This window comes from Ranitomeya variabilis, chromosome 2, assembly GCF_051348905.1.
Source record: "Ranitomeya variabilis isolate aRanVar5 chromosome 2, aRanVar5.hap1, whole genome shotgun sequence".
NCBI classification, from domain to species: domain Eukaryota; kingdom Metazoa; phylum Chordata; class Amphibia; order Anura; family Dendrobatidae; genus Ranitomeya; species Ranitomeya variabilis.
The window spans coordinates 367,777,314-367,804,490 of NC_135233.1; the positions used below are offsets into that span (position 1 = coordinate 367,777,314).

General features: G+C 45.1%; 1 protein-coding gene across 2 annotated transcripts in view; it reads left to right on the plus strand.

Moving 5' to 3' along the window:
• The window catches only part of PLEKHG2 (pleckstrin homology and RhoGEF domain containing G2), a 133,727-nt gene that overhangs the window by 97,317 nt on the left and 9,233 nt on the right, over positions 1-27,177 (plus strand). For both annotated transcript variants that reach the window (XM_077285887.1, XM_077285889.1), the window contains one exon: positions 23,476-23,766. In XM_077285887.1, coding sequence (XP_077142002.1) covers positions 23,476-23,766 — 291 coding nt within the window. The remainder of the gene's footprint in view (positions 1-23,475; positions 23,767-27,177) is intronic.

Sequence of the window (27,177 nt, forward strand, 5' to 3'; positions counted from 1 at the left end):
TTTTTAAGCATCTTTGTCGCGGAAAACCACCGAAAAAACGCGCAAAAAATGTGAAAAATCCAGAACGTGTGCACATACCCTTTGACTTGAATGGCTGGTGGAAAAAATGCACCAAAAACGCAGGTATCATGTGTTGCTGCATTTTTTTTGTGTCAAAACCTGATTCTATGAAATAGGACTTTCTTTCAACACTAAACGTTTATCAGCATGCACAAGAGGCAAATCCAGCATGCCAAAACCGTATCAAAAACACGGCAAAATTTGCAAGGAATACGTGCCTTTTTTTCTGCAGCATCTTTCCTGCCGAGAGATCAGAAAAAATAATGCTGAAAAAACGCCTAGTGTGAACATACCCTTTTAACCCCTTAACAACCGCCGATACGCCTTTTAACGGCGGCCGCTAGGGGTGCTTAAACCACAGCGCCGTTAATTCACGGCACTGTGGAAAAAGTGAATAGCGCCCCCCAGAGTCGGATTTTCTCTGGGGTCTCGGTTGCCGGGGGTAGCCGAGACGCCAGAGAACATGATTCGGGGGGGTTTTACCGACCCCCGAGTTGCGATCGCCGGTAATTAACTGTTTACCGGCGGTCGCAACAAAAAAAACCCGCGATTTGCCATTTAATTTCTCTGTCCTCCGATGTGATCGCATTAGGGTTACTGTTGTGAATTCCGCTCTTGGGCTCCCTCCGGTGGCTGTAAGTGGTACTTTTGTGAGTTCTGCTCTTGGGCTCCCTCCGGTGGTTTTGAGTGGTATGGCTGCTTCTAGGATTTAGCATCAGCAGCTGCTTCCACTGATCGTCTTTCTGGCTTGGCTATTTTAGTCTGCCCTTATCCCTCAATCAATGCCAGTTGTCAATTGTTCCTGCTTGGAGTCACGGCTCTTTTGGATTTCCCTGACACTCTGACCTGTTCAGCAAAGATAAGTCCTTGCTTGTCCTTTTGCAGTCCACTTGTAGTGGACTTTATTGTTCAGCACATTCTATGTTTTTCTCATTTGTCCAGCTTATCAGTATGGATCTATTCAGCTAAGCTGGAAGCTCTGGGCAGCAGATTTTGCCCTCCACACCTTTAGTCAGGTGTGGAGATTTTTGCATTCTCTGCGGTGGACTTTTTCTAGTTTTTATTACTGACCGCACAGTGTTCTGTCCTGTACTATCCATCTAGCTAGAAGTGGCCTCCTTTGCTACATATTATTTCATTCTACGTATGTCATTTCCCTCTCCACTCACAGTCATTATTTGTGGGGGGCTGTCCTATCCTTTGGGGATTTTCTCTGAGGCAAGATAGCTTTCCTGTTTCTACCTTTAGGGGTAGTTAGCTCTTAGGCTACGTTCACATTAGCGTTAAGCTAATGTGCGTCGGGTTTGCGTCGGCGACGCAGCGGCGACGCATGCGTCATGCGCCCCCTATACTTAACATGGGGGACGCATGCGGGTTTTTTTGTTGCGTTGTGCCACACATGCGTCTTTTTTGCCGCAAGCGTCGGACCAAGAAAACGCAACAAGTTGCATTTTTCTTGCGTCCGATTTTCGGCAAAAACCGACGCATGCGTCGCAAAACGCAGCGTTTTTGCGTGCGTTTTGCCGCGTTTTTGCGTGCGTTGTGCGTTGCGTCGCCGACGCAGCGGCGCACAACGCTAGTGTGAACGTAGCCTTAGGCTGTGACGAGGTGTCTAGGGGGAGACAGGAACATCCCACGGCTACTTCTAGTGTTGTGTTAAGATCAGGAACTGCGGTCAGTATAGTTACCACCTGCTCAGAGCTAGTCGCATGTCGCTCCTAAATCACCAGTCCATAACAGTACAACTGGCCAAAAATGAGTTGAATGCATCTCAAAAGAAGGAAAAGAAAAAGAGTTCTGAGCCATTTTTTTTTTCTTTAGTCTGTTTTGTCTTTTTCCTTCCTCTTAATCTCTGGGTGGTTCAGGATTTGGGCGCGGGCATGGATGTTCAGGGTTTGTTTTCTCGTGTGGATCAGCTTGCTGCAAGAGTACAGAGTATCCAAGATTATGTTGTTCAGACTGCGGCTTTAGAGCCTAGAATTCCTACTCCAGATTTGTTTTATGGGGATAGATCCAAGTTTTTGAACTTTAAAAATAACTGCAAATTGTTTTTTGCTCTGAAACCCCGTTCCTCTGGAGATCCCTTTCAGCAAGTTAAAATAGTTATTTCTCTGCTGCGTGGTGACCCTCAGGACTGGGCATTCTCCCTTGAGTCAGGGGATCCGGCATTGCTTAATGTAGATGCATTTTTTCAATCGCTCGGATTATTGTATGATGAACATAACTCTGTGGATCATGCGGAAAAAAACTTGTTGGCCCTGTGTCAGGGTCAGGAAGCGGCAGAATTATACTGCCAGAAATTTCGAAAATGGTCTGTGCTCACTAAATGGAATGAGGACGCTCTGGCAGCAATTTTCAGAAAGGGTCTTTCTGAAGCCCTTAAAGATGTTATGGTGGGGTTCCCCGCGCCTGTTGGTTTGAGCGAATCTATGTCTCTAGCCATTCAGATTGATCGGCGCCTGCACGAGCGCAAAGTGGTGCATCATATGGCAGCGTCCTCTGAACAGAGTCCTGAGTGTTGTGAATTTGGATTCTGGGCTCCCCCGGTGGCTACTGGTGGAATTGAACTTGTGACATCATCTTCCCTGTTCACCTGTTCTGATTAGATCTGGGTGTCGCTATATAACCTGGCTTCTCTGTTAGATGCTTGCCGGTCAACAATGTTATCAGAAGCCTCTCTGTGCTTGTTCCTGCTCCCAGACATCTACTAGATAAGTTGGACATTCGTCCATGTTTTGTTTTTGTATTTTGGTTCCAGTTCACAGCTGCAGTTTCGTTACTGTGTCTGGAAAGCTCTTGTTGATCAGGAATTGCCACTCTGGTATTATGAGTTAATGCCAGAGTCCTAAAGTAATTTCTGGATGTGTTTTGTTAGGGTTTTCTACTGACCATGAAAGTATGCTTTCTGTCTTCTGCTATCTAGAAAGCGGACCTCAAATTTGCTAAAACTATTTTCCTGCTGCGTTTGTTGTTTCATCTCATATCACCGCCAATATATGTGGGGGGCTTCTGTCTCCTTTTGGGCATTTCTCTAGAGGTGAGTCAGGTCTTATATTTCCCTCTGCTAGCATTATTTAGTTCTCCGGCCGGCGCTGGGCATATAGGGATAAAAAGTAGGACATGCTACCTGGCTACTTCTAGATGATGCGGTAGGTTTAGTTCATGGTCAGTACAGTTACATCTTCCAAGAGCTTGTTCCTATAGAGGCTTATGCTAGTTCTCTGGCCATGGAGATCATGACAGTTTGACCGGCCAACTAAAGGGTTAAAATCCTTGGCTGAGAAAGGAGAGAAATAAGAAGTCTGCTGAGAGTTTTTTTTTTTTTTTTTTCCTCTGTGCTCTTAATTGGATCACTTGCCAGTCTGTCTATGCTGCAGTCTTTCTTTTTTTTCTCTCTCCTTATAATCTTTGAATGGCTTTGTGTTCACCTGTTAATAATGGATCTTCAGAGTGTAACTGCAGGTTTGAATAATCTCACCACGAAAGTACAAAATTTGCAAGATTTTATTATTCATGCTCCGGTATCTGAGCCGAGAATTCCTTTGCCGGAATTCTTCTCAGGGAATAGATCTAGCTTTCAGAATTTTAGAAATAATTGTAAGCTATTTTTGTCCCTGAAATCTCGTTCTGCTGGAGACTCTGCACAGCAGGTTGGGATTGTGATTTCCTTGCTCCGCGGCGACCCTCAAGACTGGGCTTTTGCATTGGCACCAGGGGATCCTGCGTTGCGCAATGTGGATGCGTTTTTTTTGGCCTTGGGCTTGCTGTATGAGGAACCTCATTTGGAACTTCAGGCAGAAAAAACTTTGATGTCCCTATCGCAGGGGCAAGATGAAGCTGAAATTTACTGCCAAAGATTCCGTAAATGGTCTGTGCTTACTCAGTGGAATGAGTGTGCCTTGGCGGCTACTTTCAGAGAGGGTCTCTCTGATGCCATTAAGGATGTTATGGTGGGGTTCCCTGTGCCTGCGGGTCTGAATGAGTCCATGACAATGGCCATTCAGATCGATAGGCGTCTGCGGGAGCGCAAACCTGTGCACCATCTGGCGGTGTCCACTGAGAAGACGCCAGAAAGCATGCAGTGTGATAGAATTCTGTCCAGAAGCGAGCGGCAGAATTTTAGACGGAAAAATGGGTTGTGTTTCTATTGTGGGGATTCTACTCATGTTATATCAGCGTGCTCTAAGCGTACTAAAAAGCTTGATAAATCCGTTTCCATTGGCACTTTACAGTCTAAATTTATTTTGTCTGTGACCCTGATTTGCTCTTTGTCATCTATTACTACTGACGCCTATATCGACTCTGGCGCCGCTTTGAGTCTTATGGATTGGTCCTTTGCCAATCGTTGTGGGTATGATTTAGAGCCTTTGGAAACTCTTATTCCTCTGAAGGGGATTGACTCCACCCCATTGGCTAATAATAAACCACAATACTGGACACAAGTGACTATGTGTATTAATCCGGATCACCAGGAGACTATTCGTTTTCTAGTGCTGTATAATCTACATGAGGATTTGGTGCTGGGATTGCCATGGCTGCAGTCTCACAACCCAGTCCTTGACTGGAGAGCTATGTCTGTGTTGAGCTGGGGATGTAAGGGGACTCATGGGGACGTACCTTTGGTGTCCATTTCATCATCTATTCCCTCTGAAATCCCTGAGTTCCTGTCTGATTATCGTGACGTCTTTGAAGAACCCAAGCTGGGTTCACTACCTCCGCACCGCGAGTGCGATTGTGCTATAGATTTAATTCCGGGTAGTAAATACCCAAAGGGTCGTTTATTTAATCTGTCTGTGCCTGAACATACTGCTATGCGAGAATATATAAAGGAGTCCTTGGAAAAGGGACATATTCGTCCATCGTCATCTCCCTTAGGAGCCGGTTTTTTCTTTGTGTCAAAAAAAGACGGCTCTTTGAGACCATGTATTGATTATCGGCTTTTGAATAAAATCACGGTTAAATATCAATACCCATTGCCGTTGCTGACTGATTTGTTTGCTCGCATAAAGGGGGCCAAGTAGTTCTCTAAGATTGATCTCCGTGGGGCGTATAATTTGGTGCGGATCAGGCAGGGGGATGAGTGGAAAACCGCATTTAATACGTCCGAGGGCCACTTTGAGTATTTGGTGATGCCTTTTGGTCTTTCTAATGCCCCTTCAGTCTTCCAGTCCTTTATGCATGATATTTTCCGCGATTTTTTGGATAAATTTATGATAGTGTATCTGGATGATATTCTGATTTTTTCGGATGACTGGGACTCTCATGTCCGGCAAGTTAAGAGGGTTTTTCAGGTTTTGCGGTCTAATTCTCTGTGTGTCAAGGGTTCTAAGTGCGTTTTTGGGGTTCAGAGAATTTCCTTTTTGGGATATATTTTTTCTCCCTCTTCCATTGAGATGGATCCTGTCAAGGTTCAAGCTATTTGTGATTGGACGCAGCCCTCTTCTCTTAAAAGTCTTCAGAAATTTTTGGGCTTTGCCAACTTTTATCGTCGATTTATTTCTGGTTTTTCGGATGTCGTTAAGCCATTGACCGATTTGACTAGACAGGGTGCTGATGTTGCTAATTGGTCCCCTGATGCTGTGGAGGCCTTTCAGGAGCTTAAGCGCCGTTTTTCTTCTGCCCCTGTGTTGCGTCAGCCTGATGTGACTCTTCCTTTTCAGGTTGAGGTCGACGCTTCTGAGATCGGAGCTGGGGCAGTGTTGTCGCAGAAAAGTTCTGACTGCGCCGTGATGAGGCCTTGTGCCTTCTTTTCCCGTAAATTTTCGCCCGCTGAGCGGAATTATGATGTTGGGAATCGGGAGCTTTTGGCCATGAAGTGGGCGTTTGAGGAGTGGCGCCATTGGCTCGAGGGGGCCAGACATCAGGTGGTGGTATTGACTGACCACAAAAATTTGATTTATCTTGAGACCGCCAGGCGCCTGAATCCTAGACAGGCGCGCTGGTCATTATTTTTTTCTCGGTTTAATTTTGTGGTATCGTACCTACCAGGTTCTAAGAATGTTAAGGCGGATGCCCTTTCTAGGAGTTTTGAGCCTGATTCACCTGGCAACTCTGACCCCACAGGTATTCTTAAGGAGGGAGTTATCTTGTCAGCTGTTTCTCCAGACCTGCGGCGGGCCTTGCAGGAGTTTCAGGCGGATAGACCGGATCGTTGTCCGCCTGATAGGCTGTTTGTTCCTGATGATTGGACCAGTAAAGTCATCTCTGAGGTGCATTCTTCTGCGTTGGCAGGTCATCCTGGAATTTTTGGTACCAGGGATTTGGTGGCAAGATCCTTCTGGTGGCCTTCCCTGTCACGAGATGTGCGAGGCTTTGTGCAGTCTTGTGACGTTTGTGCTCGGGCCAAGCCTTGTTGTTCTCGGGCTAGTGGATTATTGTTGCCCTTGCCTATTCCTAAGAGGCCTTGGACACACATCTCGATGGATTTTATTTCAGATCTGCCTGTTTCTCAGAAGATGTCTGTCATCTGGGTGGTGTGTGACCGTTTTTCTAAGATGGTTCATTTGGTTCCCCTGCCCAAATTGCCTTCTTCTTCCGAGTTGGTGCCCCTGTTTTTTCAAAATGTTGTTCGTTTGCATGGTATTCCTGAGAATATCGTTTCTGACAGAGGAACCCAATTTGTGTCTAGATTTTGGCGGGCATTTTGTGCTAGGATGGGCATAGATTTGTCTTTTTCGTCTGCTTTTCACCCTCAGACTAATGGCCAGACCGAGCGGACTAATCAGACCCTGGAGACATATCTGAGGTGTTTTGTGTCTGCTGACCAGGATGATTGGGTTGCTTTTTTGCCATTGGCGGAGTTCGCCCTCAATAATCGGGCCAGCTCTGCCACCTTGGTTTCCCCGTTTTTCTGTAATTCGGGGTTCCATCCTCGATTTTCCTCCGGTCAGATGGAATCCTCGGATTGTCCTGGAGTGGATGCGGTGGTGGAGAGATTGCATCATATCTGGGGGCAGGTGATGGACAATTTAAAGTTGTCCCAGGAGAAGACTCAGCTTTTTGCCAACCGTCACCGTCGTGTTGGTCCTCGGCTTTGTGTTGGAGATTTGGTGTGGTTGTCTTCTCGTTTTGTCCCTATGAGGGTCTCATCTCCTAAGTTTAAGCCTCGGTTCATCGGTCCGTATAAAATATTGGAGATTCTTAACCCTGTTTCCTTCCGTTTGGACCTCCCTGCATCCTTTTCTATTCATAACGTTTTTCATCGGTCATTATTGCGCAGGTATGAGGCACCGGTTGTGCCTTCCGTTGAGCCTCCTGCTCCGGTGTTGGTTGAGGGTGAGTTGGAGTACGTTGTGGAAAAAATCCTAGACTCCCGTGTTTCCAGACGGAGACTCCAGTATCTGGTCAAGTGGAAGGGATACGGCCAGGAGGATAATTCTTGGGTCACTGCATCTGATGTTCATGCCTCTGATCTGGTTCGTGCCTTTCATAGGGCCCATCCTGATCGCCCTGGTGGTTCTGGTGAGGGTTCGGTGCCCCCTCCTTGAGGGGGGGGTACTGTTGTGAATTTGGATTCTGGGCTCCCCCGGTGGCTACTGGTGGAATTGAACTTGTGACATCATCTTCCCTGTTCACCTGTTCTGATTAGATCTGGGTGTCGCTATATAACCTGGCTTCTCTGTTAGATGCTTGCCGGTCAACAATGTTATCAGAAGCCTCTCTGTGCTTGTTCCTGCTCCCAGACATCTACTAGATAAGTTGGACATTCGTCCATGTTTTGTTTTTGTATTTTGGTTCCAGTTCACAGCTGCAGTTTCGTTACTGTGTCTGGAAAGCTCTTGTTGATCAGGAATTGCCACTCTGGTATTATGAGTTAATGCCAGAGTCCTAAAGTAATTTCTGGATGTGTTTTGTTAGGGTTTTCTACTGACCATGAAAGTATGCTTTCTGTCTTCTGCTATCTAGAAAGCGGACCTCAAATTTGCTAAAACTATTTTCCTGCTGCGTTTGTTGTTTCATCTCATATCACCGCCAATATATGTGGGGGGCTTCTGTCTCCTTTTGGGCATTTCTCTAGAGGTGAGTCAGGTCTTATATTTCCCTCTGCTAGCATTATTTAGTTCTCCGGCCGGCGCTGGGCATATAGGGATAAAAAGTAGGACATGCTACCTGGCTACTTCTAGATGATGCGGTAGGTTTAGTTCATGGTCAGTACAGTTACATCTTCCAAGAGCTTGTTCCTATAGAGGCTTATGCTAGTTCTCTGGCCATGGAGATCATGACACCTGAGCCTATGCAATGTGATAGGATTTTGACTAGAGCAGAACAGCGGGGATACAGACGTCAGAATGGGCTGTGTTTTTACTGTGGTGATTCTGCTCATGCTATTTCTGATTGCCCTAAGCGTATTAAGAGGGTCGCTAGGTCTGTTACCATCAGTACTGTACAGCCTAAATTTCTCCTGTCTGTGACCTTGATTTGCTCATTGTCATCCTTTTCTGTCATGGCATTTGTGGATTCAGGCGCTGCCCTGAACTTAATGGACTTAGAATTCGCCAGGCGCTGTGGTTTTTCTTTGCAGCCTTTGCAGAGCCCTATTCCTTTGAGGGGTATTGATGCTACACCGTGGGCCAAGAATAAACCTCAGTATTGGACTCAGCTGACTATGTGCATGGCTCCAGCACATCAGGAAGATTGCCGTTTTCTTATGTTGCATAATTTACATGATGTTGTTGTACTGGGTTTTCCATGGTTACAAGTACACAATCCAGTGCTGGATTGGAAATCTATGTCTGTGACTAGTTGGGGTTGTCAAGGGGTACATAGTGACGTTCCTTTGATGTCAATTTCCTCTTCCCCCTCTTCTGATGTTCCTGAATTTTTGTCAGATTTCCAGGATGTATTTGATGAGCCCAAGTCCAGTTCCCTTCCTCCACATAGGGACTGTGATTGTGCTATTGACTTGATTCCTGGCTGTAAGTTCCCTAAGGGCCGACTTTTCAATCTGTCTGTGCCAGAGCATGACGCCATGCGGAGCTATGTTAAGGAGTCTTTGGAGAAGGGGCATATTCGGCCGTCTTTGTCACCATTGGGAGCGGGATTCTTTTTTGATGCCAAGAAGGATGGCTCCTTGAGACCCTGTATTGATTATCGCCTTCTTAATAAGATCACGGTCAAATTCCAATACCCATTACCTTTGCTTTCTGATTTGTTTGCTCGGATTAAGGGGGCTAGTTGGTTTACCAAGATTGACCTTCGAGGGGCATATAATCTTGTTCGTATTAAACAGGGTGACGAATGGAAAACTGCATTTAATACGCCCGAAGGCCATTTTGAATAACTTGTGATGCCTTTCGGGCTTTCTAATGCTCCTTCTGTGTTTCAGTCCTTCATGCATGATATTTTCCGCAATTATCATGATAAATTCTTGATTGTGTATTTGGATGATATTTCGATTTTTTCCGATGATTGGGAGTCTCATGTGAAGCAGGTCAGGATGGTATTCCAGATCCTTCGTGATAATGCCTTATTTGTGAAGGGGTCTAAGTGCCTATTTGGAGTTCAGAAGGTCTCTTTTTTGGGGTTTATTTTTTCTCCTTCGTCTATAGAAATGGATCCTGTTAAGGTCCAAGCCATTCATGACTGGATTCAACCCACATCTGTGAAGAGCCTTCAGAAATTTTTGGGCTTTGCTAATTATTATCGCCGTTTCATTGCCAACTTTTCCAGTGTGGTTAAGCCCTTGACCGATTTGACGAAGAAAGGCGCTGATGTGACGAATTGGTCCTCTGCGGCTGTTGAGGCCTTTGAGGAGCTTAAACGCCGTTTTACCTCTGCCCCTGTGTTGCGTCAGCCGGATGTTTCTCTTCCTTTTCAGGTTGAGGTTGACGCTTCTGAGATTGGGGCAGGGGACGTTTTGTCACAGAGGAATTCTGATGGTTCCTTGATGAAACCGTGTGCCTTCTTTTCCCGAAAGTTTTCGCCTGCGGAACGCAATTATGATGTCGGCAATCGGGAGTTGTTGGCTATGAAGTGGGCATTTGAGGAGTGGCGACATTGGCTTGAGGGAGCCAAGCACCACATAGTGGTCTTGACCGATCATAAGAATCTGATTTACCTCGAGTCGGCCAAGCGGCTGAACCCTAGACAGGCTCGATGGTCCCTGTTTTTCTCCCGTTTCGATTTTGTGGTCTCATATCTTCCGGGATCTAAGAATGTTAAGGTGGATGCCCTCTCTAGGAGTTTTTTGCCTGATTCTCCTGGAGTTCTTGAGCCGGTTGGCATTCTTAGGGAAGGGGTGATTCTTTCTGCCATCTCCCCTGATTTACGGCGGGTGCTTCAGGAATTTCAGGCTGATAAACCTGACCGCTGTCCTATGGGGAAGCTGTTTGTTCCTGATCAGGGCCGGACTGGCCATAGGGCACTTCTGGCAAATGCCAGAAGGGCCGGTGCCAGTGGTGGGCCGCTCAATCCGCCGCCCCCGCCGTCGCATTCAACTATACCGGCGTATAGACGCCGGTACAGTTGAATGCAATGATGGAGGAGAGAGCGTCTACAGACGCTCCTCTCCCATCATTCCCCGCTCTGCCTCTGACACTGCGGGTGCGCGATGATGTCATATCATCGCGCACCTGCTGTGTCCCGGGCAGACTGCAGCTGCTGAGACAGGAGCAGGAACCAGGAAGCAAGGCTGGGCACGAGGAGAGGTGAGGAGAGTTTTTTTTTTTTTCTGGACTGTGGGGCCATTCTCGGAGGAGGTGAGGGGAGGAAGAGAAGAGATGTGGGCTGTATATAGTTCTCTGTGGGCTGTGCTCTGTGCTGTATACTACTGTGGGCTGTATATAGCTCTCTGTGGGCTGTGCTCTGTGCTGTATACTACTGTGGGCTGTATATAGTTATCTGTGGGCTGTGCTGTATACTGCTGTGGGCTGTATATAGTTATCTGTGGGCTGTGCTCTGTGCTGTATACTGCTGTGGGCTGTATATAGTTATCTGTGGGCTGTGCTCTGTGCTGTATACTGCTGTGGGCTGTATATAGTTCTCTGTGGGCTGTGCTCTGTGCTGTATACTACTGTGGGCTGTATATAGTACTCTGTGGGCTGTGCTCTGTGCTGTATACTGCTGTGGGCTGTATATAGCTCTCTGGGCTGTGCTCTGTGCTGTATACTACTGTGGGCTCTGTGCTATATATAGTACTCTGTGGGCTGTATATAGTTCTCTGTGGGCTGTGCTCTGTGCTGTATATAGCTCTCTGTGGGCTGTGCTCTGTGCTGTATACTACTGTGGGCTGTATATAGCTCTCTGTGGGCTGTGCTCTGTGCTGTATACTACTGTGGGCTGTATATAGCTCTCTGTGGGCTGTGCTCTGTGCTGTATACTACTGTGGGCTGTATATAGCTCTCTGTGGGCTGTGCTCTGTGCTGTATACTGCTGTGTGCTCTGTGCTATATATAGTACTCTGTGGGCTGTGCTGTATACTACTGTGTGCTATATATAGTTCTCTGGGCTGTGCTCTGTGCTGTATACTACTGTGTGCTCTGTGCTATATATAGTACTCTGGGCTGTGCTCTGTGCTGTATACTACTGTGTGCTATATATAGTTCTCTGGGCTGTGCTCTGTGCTGTATACTACTGTGGGCTGTATATAGTACTCTGTGGGCTGTGCTCTGTGCTGTATACTACTGTGGGCTGTATATAGTACTCTGTGGGCTGTGCTGTATACTACTGTGGGCTGTATATAGTACTCTGTGGGCTGTGCTCTGTGCTGTATACTACTGTGGGCTGTATATAGTACTCTGTGGGCTGTGCTCTGTGCTGTATACTACTGTGGGCTGTATATAGTACTCTGTGGGCTGTGCTCTGTGCTGTATACTGCTGTGGGCTGTATATAGCTCTCTGAGGGCTGTGCTCTGTGCTGTATACTACTGTGGGCTGTATATAGCTCTCTGTGGGCTGTGCTCTGTGCTGTATACTACTGTGTGCTCTGTGCTATATATAGTACTCTGTGGGCTGTGCTCTGTGCTGTATACTACTGTGTGCTATATATAGTTCTCTGGGCTGTGCTCTGTGCTGTATACTACTGTGGGCTGTATATAGTACTCTGTGGGCTGTGCTCTGTGCTGTATACTACTGTGGGCTGTATATAGTACTCTGTGGGCTGTGCTCTGTGCTGTATACTACTGTGGGCTGTATATAGTTATCTGTGGGCTGTGCTCTGTGCTGAATGCTACTGTGGGCTGTATATAGTTCTCTGTGGGCTGTGCTCTGTGCTGTATATAGTTCTCTGTGGGCTGTGCTCTGTGCTGTATACTACTGTGGGCTGTATATAGTTCTCTGTGGGCTGTGCTCTGTGCTGTATACTACTGTGGGCTGTATATAGTTCTCTGTGGGCTGTGCTCTGTGCTGTATACTACTGTGTGCTGTATATAGTTCTCTGGGCTGTGCTGTATATAGTACTCTGTGGGCTGTGCTGTATATAGTACTCTGTGGGCTGTGCTGTATATAGTACTCTGTGGGCTGTGCTGTGTATAGTACTCTGTGGGCTGTGCTGTATATAGTACTCTGTGGGCTGTGCTGTGTATAGTACTCTGTGGGCTGTGCTGTATATAGTACTCTGTGGGCTGTGCTGTATATAGTACTCTCTGGGCTGTGCTGTATATAGTACTCTCTGGGCTGTGCTGTATATAGTACTCTCTGGGCTGTGCTTTATATAGTACTCTGGGCTGTGCTGTATATAGTACTCTGGGCTGTGCTTTATATAGTTCTCTGTGGGCTGTGCTGTATATAGTTCTCTGTGGGCTGTGCTGTATATAGTTCTCTGTGGGCTGTGCTGTATATATTACTTTGTGGGCTGTGCTGTATATATTACTTTGTGGGCTGTGCTGTATATATTACTCTGTGGGCTGTGCTGTATACTACTGTGTGGACTGTGCTGTATACTTCTACGTGGGCTGTGCTGTATACTACTGTGTGGTCTGTGCTGTATACTACTGTGTGGTCTGTGCTGAATACTGCTGTGTGGGCTGTGTTATCTACTACGCGAGCTGTGCTATAGTATGCAGGCTGTGCTGTATACTATGCGGTTTGTGCTATATAATATGCGGGCTTTGCTATATACTATGGGGAGTATATTATATTCTATGGGGGAGGCCATGTTATGTACTATGTGGCTGTGTTATATACTATTGTGGGGGTATATTATATTCTATGGGGGAGGCTGCGTTATATACTATGGGGGGCTGCATTATATTCTATGGGGGGCTACATTATATATTATGGGGAGGTGGGCTGTATTATATTCTATGGGGGTTACATACTCTGGGGTGGCTGCATTATACTCTGTGCGGTGGCTGCATTATACTCTGGGGTGGCTGCATTATACTCTGGGGTGGCTGCATTATACTCTGGGGTGGCTGCATTATACTATATGTGGGCTGCATTATACTGTATCGAGGACTATGGGGAATACGTTATACTATATGAAGAACTATGGGGTGCATTATACTATGGGAAGTGAATTGTACTACATGGATGACTGTGGCGGTGCATTATACTATATGGAGCACTATGAGGATTGTATTATGCTATATGGAGGACTATAAGGATTGTATTATGCTATATGGAGGACTATGAGGAGTGTATTATACTATGTGGAGGACTGAGCAGTGTATTTTAATATATGGAGGACTATAGGGAGTGTATTATACTATATGGAGGACTATGGAGCACATTATAATATATGGAGGACTATGGGGTGTATTTTACTAAACAAGTAAAATGCTGCATATTCGGATTGTTTTTGCTGGAACAAAAAGCCTTGTTGTCAGCAGCACATTGCCAGTGTAAACTGTAGATGTGCTGCTGAAAACATGATACTGTATGGTGATCTGTTAGTGATCTATTAGTGATCGTTCTGTCTCATCATTATTCCTCAGCTGGTGGAAAGAGGCCGGGAAACAAGCGTGGAACAACTTCAGTATTGTCGATCAAACTCGTTTAGCGGCCTGAGATCAGCGCACGTAAATACAACAGAAAGGCTTCTGTGTGATGTGCAATATGTTAGCATTTGGGGACCCATTTTAAACTTTGCCTAGGGCCCCACTTTGCCTAAAACCGGCCCTGCCTACAAGTGTACAAAGATATTATACAGTCACCATGTGACAAGTGGGCCTGTGTAACTTCAAATGCCAGGGCTGAATTTTAGTCCCAGTCCGGCCCTGTTCCTGATAGATGGACAAGTAAGGTAATTTCTGAGGTCCATTGTTCGGTGTTGGCCGGTCATCCTGGGATTTTTGGTACCAGAGATTTGGTTGCTAGGTCCTTTTGGTGGCCTTCCTTGTCGCGGGATGTGCGTTCTTTTGTGCAGTCCTGTGGGACTTGTGCCCGGGCCAAGCCTTGCTGTTCCCGCGCTAGTGGGTTGCTTTTGCATTTGCAGGTCCCTGAGAGGCCCTGGACGCATATTTCCATGGATTTTATTTCGGATCTTCCTGTGTCCCAGAAGATGTCTGTTATCTGGGTGGTTTGTGACCGGTTCTCTAAAATGGTCCATTTGGTACCTTTGCCTAAATTGCCTTCCTCCTCTGATTTGGTTCCATTGTTTTTTCAGCATGTGGTTCATTTGCATGGCATTCCGGAGAATATTGTCTGACAGAGGTTCCCAGTTTGTCTCTAGGTTTTGGCGGGCCTTCTGTGCTAGGATGGGCATTAATTTGTCTTTTTCTTCGGCGTTCCATCCTCAGACAAATGGCCAAACTGAGCGAACTAATCAAACCTTGGAAACCTATTTGAGATGCTTTGTGTCTGCTGATCAGGATGATTGGGTGGCTTTCTTGCCGTTGGCCGAGTTTGCCCTTAATAATCGGGCCAGTTCGGCTACTTTGGTTTCGCCTTAATTTTGGTTTCCATCCTCGTTTTTCTTCAGGGCAGGTTGAGCCTTCTGATTGTCATGGTGTGGATTCTGTGATGGACAGGTTACAGCAGATTTGGACTCATGTGGTAGACAATTTGACGTTGTCTCAGGAAAAGGCTCAACGTTTTGCTAACCGCCGTCGGTGTGTTGGTCCTCGGCTTCGGGTGGGGGATTTAGTCTGGTTATCTTCTCGTCATGTTCCTATGAAGGTTTCTTCCCCTAAGTTCAAGCCTCGGTTTATTGGTCCTTATAAGATTTCTGAGATTATCAATCCAGTGTCTTTTCGTTTGGCCCTTCCAGCCTCTTTTGCCATCCACAATGTTTTCCATAGATTTTTGTTGCGGAGATATGTGGTACCCGTTGTTCCCTCTGTTGATCCTCCTGCCCCGGTGTTGGTTGAGGGGGAGTTGGAATATGTGGTTGAGAAAATTTTGGATTCTCATTTTTCGAGGCGGAGGCTTCAGTATCTTGTCAAGTGGAAGGGTTATGGCCAGGAGGATAATTCTTGGGTTGTTGCCTCCGATGTCCATGCCGCCGATTTGGTTCGTGCTTTTCACTTGGCTCGTCCTGATCGGCCTGGGGGCTCTGATGAGGGTTCGGTGACCCCTCCTCAAGGGGGGGGTACTGTTGTGAATTCCGCTCTTGGGCTCCCTCCGGTGGCTGTAAGTGGCACTTTTGTGAGTTCTGCTCTTGGGCTCCCTCCGGTGGTTTTGAGTGGTATGGCTGCTTCTTGGATTTAGCATCAGCAGCTGCTTCCACTGATCGTCTTTCTGGCTCGGCTATTTTAGTCTGGCCTTATCCCTCAATCAATGCCAGTTGTCAATTGTTCCTGCTTGGAGTCACGGCTCTTTTGGATTTCCCTGACACTCTGACCTGTTCAGCAAAGATAAGTCCTTGCTTGTCCTTTTGCAGTCCACTTGTAGTGGACTTTATTGTTCAGCACATTCTATGTTTTTCTCATTTGTCCAGCTTATCAGTATGGATCTATTCAGCTAAGCTGGAAGCTCTGGGCAGCAGATTTTGCTCTCCACACCTTTAGTCAGGTGTGGAGATTTTTGCATTCTCTGCGGTGGACTTTTTCTAGTTTTTATTACTGACCGCACAGTGTTCTGTCCTGTACTATCTATCTAGCTAGAAGTGGCCTCCTTTGCTACATCTTGTTTCATTCTACGTATGTCATTTCCCTCTCCACTCACAGTCATTATTTGTGGGGGGCTGTCCTATCCTTTGGGGATTTTCTCTGAGGCAAGATAGCTTTCCTGTTTCTACCTTTAGGGGTAGTTAGCTCTTAGGCTGTGACGAGGTGTCTAGGGAGAGACAGGAACATCCCACGGCTACTTCTAGTGTTGTGTTAAGATCAGGAACTGCAGTCAGTATAGTTACCACCTGCTCAGAGCTAGTCGCATGTCGCTCCTAAATCACCAGTCCATAACAGGTTACATTTGGGATTAGGGTTAGGTTTGGGATTAGGGTTAAGGCTAGGGTTGGGATTAGGGATAGGGGTGTATTGGGATTAGGGTTAGGTTTTGAGGTTAGGGTTGAGATTAGGATTAGGGGTGTGTTCGGTTTAGGGTTTTGATTAGGGTTATGGTTAGCTTTGGGATTAGGGTTAGGGGTGTTTTGGGGGTTAGGGTTGTGATTAGAATTATGGATCGGGTTGGGATTAGGGTTAGGGGTGTGTTGGGGTTAGGGTTGGAGTTAGAATTGGGGGGTTTCCACTGTTTAGGTACATCAGGGGGTCTCTAAACGCCACAGCCAATTTTGCGCTCAAAAAGTCAAATGGTGCTTCCTCCCTTCTGAGCTCTGCCGTGCGCCCAAACAGTGGTTTACCCCCACATATGGGGCATCAACGTACTCGGGATAAATTGGACAACAACTTTTGGGGTCTAATTTCTCCTGTTACCCTTGTGAAAATAAAAACTTGGGGGCTAAAAATCTTTTTTGTGGAATTTTTTTTTTTTTTTTTTTTTCACGACTCTGCATTATAAACTTCTGTGAAGCACTTGGGCATTCAAAGTTCTCACCACACATCTAGATAAGTTCCTTGGGGGGTCTAGTTTCCAAAATGGGGTCACTTGTGGGGGGTTTCTACTGTTTAGGTACATCAGGGGCACTGCAAATGCAACATAACGCCCGCAGACCATTCTATCAAAGTCTGCATTCCAAAACGGCGCTCCTTCCCTTCCGAGCTCTGCCATGCGCCCAAACAGTGGTTTATCCCCCACATATGGGGTATCAGCCTACTCAGCATAAATTGCACAATAAATCTTGGGGTCCAATTTCTCCTGTTACCCTTGTGAAAGTAAAAATTTGGTGTGAAAAGATCATTTTTGTGGAAAAAATATGATTTTTTTTATTTTCATGGCTCTACATTATAAACTTTTGTGAAGCAGTTGGGGGTTCATAGTGCTCACCACATATCTAGATAAGCTCTTTGGGGGGTCTAGTTTCCAAAATGGGGTTACTTGGGGGGTTCTACTGTTTAGGTACATCAGGAGCTCTGCAAATGCAACATGACACCCGCAGACCATCCCATCAAAGTCTGCATTCCAAGCGGCGCTCCTTCCCTTCCGAGCCCTGATGTGTGCCCAAACAGTGCGCCCCCCCCACATATGGGGTATCAGCGTACTCAGGACAAACTGGTCAACAGATTTTGGGGTCCAATGTCTCCTGTTACCCTTGAGAAAATAAAAAATTGCAGGCTAAAAAATCATTTTTGAGGGAAAAAAAAGGATTTTTTATTTTCACGGCTCTACGTTATAAATTTCTGTGAAGCATTTGGGGGTTTAAAGTGCTCACCACACATCTAGATTAGTTCCTTAAGGGGTCTAGTTTCCAAAATGGGGTCACTTGTGGGGAGTTTCTACTGTTTAGGCACATCAGGGGCTCTCCAAACGCGAAATGGTGCCCGATCTCAATTCCAGCCAATTCTACATTGAAAAAAGTAAAACGGCACTCTTTGGCCGGCGTCACACTCAGCGTAAGACAATACGGTCCGTTTTTTACGGCCGTAATACGGCCGTAATACGGAGAAATATTCCCAAAATAGTGGTCCGTATGTCATCCGTAGGCAGGGTGTGTCAGCGTATTTTGCGCATGGCATCCTCCGTATGTAATCCGTATGGCATCCGTACTGCGATATTTTCTCGCAGGCTTGCAAAACCGACATCTAATGGATTTATGTGCTCAAATGTTCGGTAAAACATATATACAGTATATATATATATATATATGTAATTGAGACACATATATATATATATATATATATATTCTGTATTTATATTTAATTCAGCGCGATATATGTGAAAAGCCGGTAAATCAATTGCCGGCTTCTCATTTCTCCTTCACAAACCTGACAGGATATGAGACATGGTTTACATACAGTAAACCATCTCATATCCCCTTTTTTTTTGCATATTCCACACTACTAATGTTAGTAGTGTGTATGTGCAAAATTTGGTTGCTGTAGCTGCTAAAATAAAGGGTTAAATCGCAGAAAAAATTGGCGTGGGCTCCCGCGCAATTTTCTCCGCCAGAGTGGTAAAGCCAGTGACTGAGGGCAGATGTTAATAGCCTAGAGAGGGTCCATGGTTATTGGTCCCCCCTGGCTACAAACATCTGCCCCCAGCCACCCCAGAAAAGGCACATCTGGAAGATGCGCCTATTCTGGCACTTGGCCACTCTCTTCCCACTCCCGTGTAGCGGTGGGATATGGGGTAATGAAGGGTTAATGCCACCTTGCTATTGTAAGGTGACATTAAGCCAGATTAATAATGGAGAGGCGTCAATTATGACACCTATCCATTATTAATCCAATTGTATGAAAGGGTTAAAAAACACACACACACGTTATTAAAAAGTATTTTAATGAAATAAACAAACAGGTTGTTTTAGTATTTTATTGCTCTCTCAATCCATCCGGAAGACCCTCGCTTGGCAAAATAATAAACCAACAATATACATACCTTCGGATGAACTGTCAGGTCCCACGAAGTAAATCCATCTGAAGGGGTTAAATAATTTTACAGCCAGGAGCTGCGCTAAAGCACTCGCTCGTGGCTGTAAAAACCCCGGGTGCTGAAAGGAAAGCTGGGTGATCTGTACTTACATTGAGTCGCGGTGAGGCGCCCTCTGGTGGATGAACTCATATGAACTCGAGCGTGAGAACTTTTCCAAGGCTGCAGTTCATGAGAACATCCACCAGAGGGCGCCTCACCGCGACTCAATGTAAGTACAGATCACCCAGCTTTCCTTTCAGCACCCGGGGTTTTTACAGCCACGAGCGAGTGCTTTAGCGCAGCTCCTGGCTGTAAAATGATTTAACCCCTTCAGATGGATTTACTTCGTGGGACCTGACAGTTCATCCGACGGTATGTATATTGTTGGTTTATTATTTTGCCAAGCGAGGGTCTTCCGGATGGATTGAGAGAGCAATAAAATACTAAAACAACCTGTTTGTTTATTTCATTAAAATACTTTTTAATAACGTGTGTGTGTGTTTTTTAACCCTTTCATACAATTGGATTAATAATGGATAGGTGACATAATTGACGCCTCTCCATTATTAATCTGGCTTAATGTCACCTTACAATAGCAAGGTGACATTAACCCTTCATTACCCCATATCCCACCGCTACATGGGAATGGGAAGAGAGTGGCCAAGTGCCAGAATAGGCGCATCTTCCAGATGTGCCTTTTCTGGGGTGGCTGGGGGCAGATGTTTGTAGCCAGGGGGGGCCAATAACCATGGACCATCTCCTGGCTATTAATATCTGCCCTCAGTCACTGGCTTTACCACTCTGGTGGAGAAAATTGCGCGGGAGCCCACGCCAAATTTTTCCGCGATTTAACCCTTTATTTTACAAGCTACAGCGCCCAAATTTTGCACATACACACTAATAACATTAGTAGTGTGGAATATGCAAAAAAAAAAGGGGATATGAGATGGTTTACTGTATGTAAACCATGTCTCATATCCTGTCGGGTTGGGGAAGGAGAAATGAAAAGCCGGCAATTGAATTACCGGCTTTTCACTAACACCGCTGCGTATTTCTCGCAAGTCACACTGCTGGTCCGTGTGGAATCCGTATTTTTCTCGCCCCCATAGACTCTCATTGGCGTATTTTTTGCGCAATACGCTGACAAACGCAGCATGCTGCGATTTTGTACGGCCGTAGAAAGTCGTATATTACGGATGCGTTATATACGGCTGATAGGACCTGACCCATTGGGAATAATTGGGCCGTTTGTTAGGCGTGTTTTACGGACGTATTTTCTGCGCTCTTACGTCCGTAAAACTCGCTAGTGTGACGCCGGCCTTTCTCTTCCAAGCTCTGCGGTGCGCCCAAACAGTGGTTTACCCCCACATGTGGGGTATCGACGTACTCAGGAGAAATTGCACAACAACTTTTGTGGTCTAATTTCTCCTGTTACCCTTGTCAAAATAAAAATTTTGGGGCAAAAAGATCATTTTTGTAGAAAAAATGCTATTTTTTATTTTCACGGCTCTACGTTATAAACTTCCGTGAAGCACCTGGGGGTTTAAAGTGCTCACCACACATCTAGATAAGTTCCTTAAGGGGTTTAGTTTCCAAAATGGTGTCATTTGTGGGGGGTTTCCACTGTTTAGGCACATCAGGGGCTCTCCAAACGCGACATGGCATCCGATCTCAATTCCAGCCAATTCTACATTGAAATAGTAAAACGGCACTCCTTCTCTTTCAAGCTTGGCAGTGCGCCCAAACAGTGGTTTACCCCCACATATGGGGTATCGACGTATTCAGGAGAAATTGCACAACAACTTTTGTGGTCTAATTTCTCCTGTTACCCTTGTGAAAATAAGAATTTGTGGGCAAAAAGATCATTTTTGTGTAAACAAATGCGATTTTTTATTTTCACGGCTCTACTTTATAAACTTCTGTGAAGCACTTGGGGGTTTAAAGTGCTCACCACACATCTAGTTAAGTTCCTTAAGGGGTCTAGTTTCCAAAATGGGGTCACTTGCGGTGGGTTTCTACTGTTTAGGCACATCAGGGGCTCTCTAAACATGACATGGCATCCGATCTCAATTCCAGCCAATTCTGCATTGAAAAAGTCAAACGGCGCTCCTTCTCTTCCAAGCTCTGCTGTGCGCCCAAACAGTGGTTTACCCCCACATATGGGGTATCTGCGTATTCAGGAGAAATTGCAGAACAGAATGTATGGTTAAATTTCTGTTTTTACACTTGTGAAAATAAAAAAATATGGTTCTGAATTAAAATGTTTGCAAAAAAAGTTAAATGTTCATTTTTTCCTTCCACATTGTTTCAGTTCCTGTGAAGCACGTAAAGGGTTAATAAACTTCTTGAATGTGGTTTTGAGCACCTTGAGGGGTGCAGTTTTTAGAATGGTGTCACACTTGGTTATTTTCTATCATATAGACCCCTCAAAATGACTTCAAATGAGATGTGGTCCCTAAAAAAAAATGGTGTTGTAAAAATGAGAAATTGCTGGTCAACTTTTAACCCTTATAACTCCCTTACAAAAAAAAATTTTGTTTCCAAAATTGTGCTGATGTAAAGTAGACATGTGGGAAATGTTATTTATTAAAGGGAACCTACCACCCCGTTTTTTAAAAATTAGATAAAAATAGTGTGAAATAGGGGCAGAGCTGGGCTTTACATTAGGGCCTTTTCGGTGCCTTTACACCCCCGTTAGGCTGCCCAAATACCTTTGTGAAGTGGCCGTTTTCTGCTGTCACTCAAGTGGGTCAGGTCGGATGGGCGTGGTCACAGCGCTGTTTGTCCCCCAGGATCCTGCTCATCATTACGTTGGTGGCGTAGTGGTGTGCGCATGTCCAAAGAAGATCCACTGCCCAGGAGATGAATAACGGCGCGGTCTTCGCTATTCAGCCGTTTACCGGTGGGCGCGGCCATCTTTCCTGTGGCCGCGCCTGCGCAGATGGAGCGCTCTGCTGCCCGGGACTTCAGGAAAATGGCCGCCGCGATCTCCATCTGCGCACGCGCGGAATCCCGCGGCTATTTTCCTGAAGTCCCGGGCAGCAGAGCGCTCCATCTGCGCAGGCGCGGCCACAGGAAAGATGGCCGCGCCCACCGGTAAACGGCTGAATAGCGAAGACCGCGCCATTATTCATCTCCTGGGCAGTGGATCTTCTTTGGACATGCGCACACCACTACGCCACCAACGTAATGATGAGCAGGATCCTGGGGGACAAACAGCGCTGTGACCACGCCCATCCGACCTGACCCACTTGAGTGACAGCAGAAAACGGCCACTTCACAAAGGTATTTGGGCAGCCTAACGGGGGTGTAAAGGCACCAAAAAGGCAGTAATGTAAAGCCCAGCTCTGCCCCTATTTCACACTATTTTTATCTAATTTTTAAAAAACGGGGTGGTAGGTTCCCTTTAACTATTTTGTGTGACATATCTCTCTGATTTAAGAGCATAAAAATACTAATTTTGAAAATTGCAAAATTTTAAAAATTTTCGCCATATTTCCATTTTTTTCATAAATAATCGCAAGTAATATCGAAGAAATGTTACCACTAATATGAAGTACAATATGTCACGAAAAAACAATCTCAGGATCAGCGGGATCCGTTAATGCGTTCCAGAGTTATAACCTCATAAAGTGACAGTGGTCAGAATTGTAAAAATTGGCCCGGTCACTAAGTACCAAATTGGCTCTGTCACTAAGGGGTTAAACAGACTCTTCAATCTGAGTGTGAAAACGATAACATTTACTCAACTCTTACTAAAAAAAGCAAAGTTCTTTGGCCTTTTTTTAAATCATCAATTGATGAATCGATACGCAGTGAATCAAAAGTCCAGTTGCCCTAATAATTCATGTATGACACTATTTTCTTTTTCTTGCATCCCTGCTGTGCGATCACACACTACTGTACAGTTTCTTCACTGTGTTATGGCTTTCTCTCCCTAGCTCTTTGGCTGAGCTGTGACATATTCTCACTATAAAGATTCACCACAAAATAGCTGCTGCATTCCCTGCCTCAGCTTTTATACAGGCTATGATAGTCCTTTTCTGATTGACTGTGCTTTACCATGTGATGTGATAGCTGCAAGGCATTATGGGGAAGTCTGCTCAAAGTCGTGTGATCCTTTTCTGGCTGATGCAATCTTCTACAATTCAATTTTTTCTTCTTTTTCAAATAGTATTGTCTTTATCAGATTGGGGCGGCCGACACCAGGAACTCTGTCTAATCAGCTGTTATTGTGACTCAAGTGTACAATGCTGGATTAGCACAGCGCCACACACTGTGTAGTGGCCATTCACAGGTACTGCAGCTCAGTTCCGATTGGAGTGAATAGGATTTGAGCTGCAGTACCTGAGAATGGCCACTACACAGTGTGCGGCGCTGTTATGCTCTTTTTACAGAATTGAATTGTGGCTGCTGCAAAGAGCTGAGAAAAGCCCATCAATATCAAAATCCTGGGCAAACCCAGCCCTGTCAAAGAGTTGAATGGTCTAATTAACTTTCTACTTCTAGTAAAAAAGTAATCTCGAAAATAGAGGAATGATCCAGTGTTTCTTTCTTTTTAACCTCCAGCACGCAGGCAGCGAGGGGGAACTCTTCCCATCCACTACTTCTCTCCAGTCTTTGGACAGCATATGTACTCTGGAGTCTTGTATCCTGGAGGCCACAGGGGAAAGTGAAGGCTGCGAGGACAATGCTGACGATTCGGCCTTCTGTTTACCAGAAGATGCTCTTTCTGGGAGTCTTTCCATCACGGATGAAATAATGGAGCTGCTGAACCAGAGAGGTCTCCGGACCGACCCAATCAATGGCGAAACCAAGGCTTCATCAGTGGAACGGGCAAAGCCTGAGGAAGAGGAGCAGGTATCTCTCTGGGACTGAACGTCCATCTATCTCTGCAAAAAATTTGGGGGGGGAGGGCAACAGAGTTAACAGTGCCCTGTGTGGATGGCGCTATTATTGGGGGGCACTGTTATCGGGGGGCACAGTTATCGGGGGGAGGCACTGTTTAGCTGTATGAGTTTCCTTTTAAGGAACTTAAAGAAAATAAACCAAGAATACCGGTTCTTGTGTTACATTTAGTGCAGCCCATTCCTGAGTCCCCACCCAAAAAAAAGTAATAATAATAAATACAATTTTACAATATAAAATATTCATAATCTAAAATATAAAGCTGAATGTGTGTGTATATCCGGGATTGGCATCTGCACCGTCGCAGCTACAGCCACAAAATTTTGTACAGTCACACGTCTGGACCCCGAGAGCGTCATAGGCTATGTTGTGAGGCGAAATTTTAACCCCGCGCGTTCCAATTCACCAAACAATTTTGCCCCTATCTACATAATGGGGAAATAGTGAAAGGAAAAGTGTTGGAGGCAAATTGACAGCTGCCAGATGTGAACAAGGGGTACTTAAAGAGTGAGAGCGATGGCGCCAAAGAGTATATACTGTACAGTTGCTAAGGTGGGGCCCCAACATGGGATAATCACCACACACGGGGATATGAACACACACACAAAATGCGCCACACACTACCACGTGCTCGAACACATATACCACCCTCAGCACACATTTCACCACACATACACCAACCTCGCCACATAAAAGTCGAAACACAAAAGTCGCCGCTCAAAACTCGCCACGCGCAAAACTCGCCACATGCAAAACTAGGCTCACGCAAAACTCACCTCATGGAAAACTCGCCACACGCAAAACTTGCACACGCGGAAAAATTGCCACATGCACAAAAGTTGCAACACATGCAAAAGTTGCCTCACACAAAACTTGCACATACTCAAAACGCACCACACATAAAACTCGCCACGCGCAAAACTCGCCATGCGCAAAACTTGCTGCACACAACTTGCTACACTAACCTGTCACATGCAACTCGACACACAAAAAGTTGCTACACGCATGTCGCCACACAAAACTCATCTGACAAAAGTCGCTACATGCATGTCGCCACACGCAACTCAACACACACAACGTGACACATGAAACTCGCCCTAAAACACACACAAGTCTGGTATTATCCTTCAAAAATAAAAATCTGATTAATAAGCAGACAAACTACAAGAGCAACAACTGTACCATATAGGAATCCGGCAGCTGTCAGTCACATGACCAGTCTATTATGTGTATGTGTGAGCTAATATATACTGCCAGGGGGTGGGCTTACTGTTGGCTGGGGATTTATCAGGCTGCCAATAGCAACCAATCACAGCTCAGCTTCTATTTTGCTACAGTTAATTAATCTGAGCTCTGATTGGTTAATGTAGGCAACAAAGACATGCTCAGTATAACAAAGCTAATATATGTTGTGAAATGCTTCTATTAGCTTAGTTTTTGCCTTTTAATAATTACATTTCTATCTATTTGTTTTGTGGTTTTTGTGTGCAGAATAAATTTTTGTTAAAACATTCTATTTTGCTAACAGCAGTCATTAACCCGGGCGAAGACGGGTAGTACAGCTATTCAATAAACTGTAACTTGTTCTGCACAACATAAGCACACACACATTAAAAAGGTATGACTCTTTCACAGAAGTGATTAAAACACAAAATGATAAATTGCGGTCTTCAAAGCCCAAATTGGTTCTTCCTTAAGGCATTACAGGAAACGGGTCATCGGAAAACGACACACTGGTTAAATTAAGATGTTGGGCTACATGTATTTTTTGAAAATCTTTTGACAATTTTAACTTTTCATATCAATATCTACAATTAAAAATAAATAAATAAAAGTCTAAAAATGTTCACACTGATCATTAGGCTGATTATTGGACTCATAGTTACTGTTGGGCACATGGACATTAGGAGTAATATATACCTGTGACATCACCTACTGTGGATGATGGATCCTGTGTTATCTACTTTATATAGAGGAGTTATCAGTCATTGTACAGGAGGAGGAGGAGGTGAGCTGTGATATCACCTATTGTGAATGGTGGATCCTGTGTTATCTACTGTATATAGAGGAGTTATCAGTCATTGTACAGGAGGAGGAGGAGGTGAGCTGTGACATCATCTATTGTGAATGGTGGATCCTGTGTTATCTACTGTATATAGAGGTGTTATCAGTCATTGTACAGGAGGAGGGGGAGGTGAGCTGTGATATCATCTATTGTGAATGGTGGATCCTGTGTTATCTACTGTATATAGAGGTGTTATCAGTCATTGTACAGGAGGAGGAGGTGAGCTGTGATATCACCTATTGTGAATGGTGGATCCTGTGTTATCTACTGTATATAGAGGAGTTATCAGTCATTGTACAGGAGGAGGAGGAGGTGAGCTGTGACATCATCTATTGTGAATGGTGGATCCTGTGTTATCTACTGTATATAGAGGTGTTATCAGTCATTGTACAGGAGGAGGGGGAGGTGAGCTGTGACATCATCTATTGTGAATGGTGGATCCTGTGTTATCTACTGTATATAGAGGTGTTATCAGTCATTGTACAGGAGGAGGAGGTGAGCTGTGACATCATCTATTGTGAATGGTGGATCCTGTGTTATCTACTGTATATAGAGGTGTTATCAGTCATTGTACAGGAGGGGGAGGAGGTGAGCTGTGATATCACCTATTGTGAATGGTAGATCCTGTGTTATCTACTGTATATAGAGGTGTTATCAGTCATTGTACAGAAGGGGGAGGAGGTGAGCTGTGATATCACCTACTGTGAATGGTGGATCCTGTGTTATCTACTGTATATAGAGGTGTTATCAGCCATTGTACAGGAGGAGGAGGTGAGCTGTGACATCACCTATTGTGAATGGTGGATTCTGTGTTATCTACTGTATATAGAGGTGTTATCAGTCATTGTACAGGAGGAGGAGGTGAGCTGTGATGTCACCTATTGTGAATGATGGATCCTGAGTTATCTTTATCTTTTTTGTTGTAGTTTATTCTTTTTGAAAATTGAAAAACAAAAACATTATCAAAAATTAAAAATACACTACCGTTCAAAAGTTTAGGGTCACCCAGAAAATTTTGTGTTTTCCATGATAACTCATACTTTTATTAATCAAATGAGTTGCCAAATGAATTGAAAATCTAGTCCAGACATTGACAAGGTTAAAAAAAAGATTTTTATTTGAAATAATAATTTTCTCCTTCAAACTTTGCTTTAGTCAAAGAATGCTCCCTTTGCCGGAATTACAGCATTGCAGACCTTTGGCATTCTAGCAGTTAGTTTCCCGAGGTAATCGGGAGAAATGTCACTCCATGCTTCCAGAAGCCCCTCCACAAGTTGGTTTGGCTTGATGGGCACTTT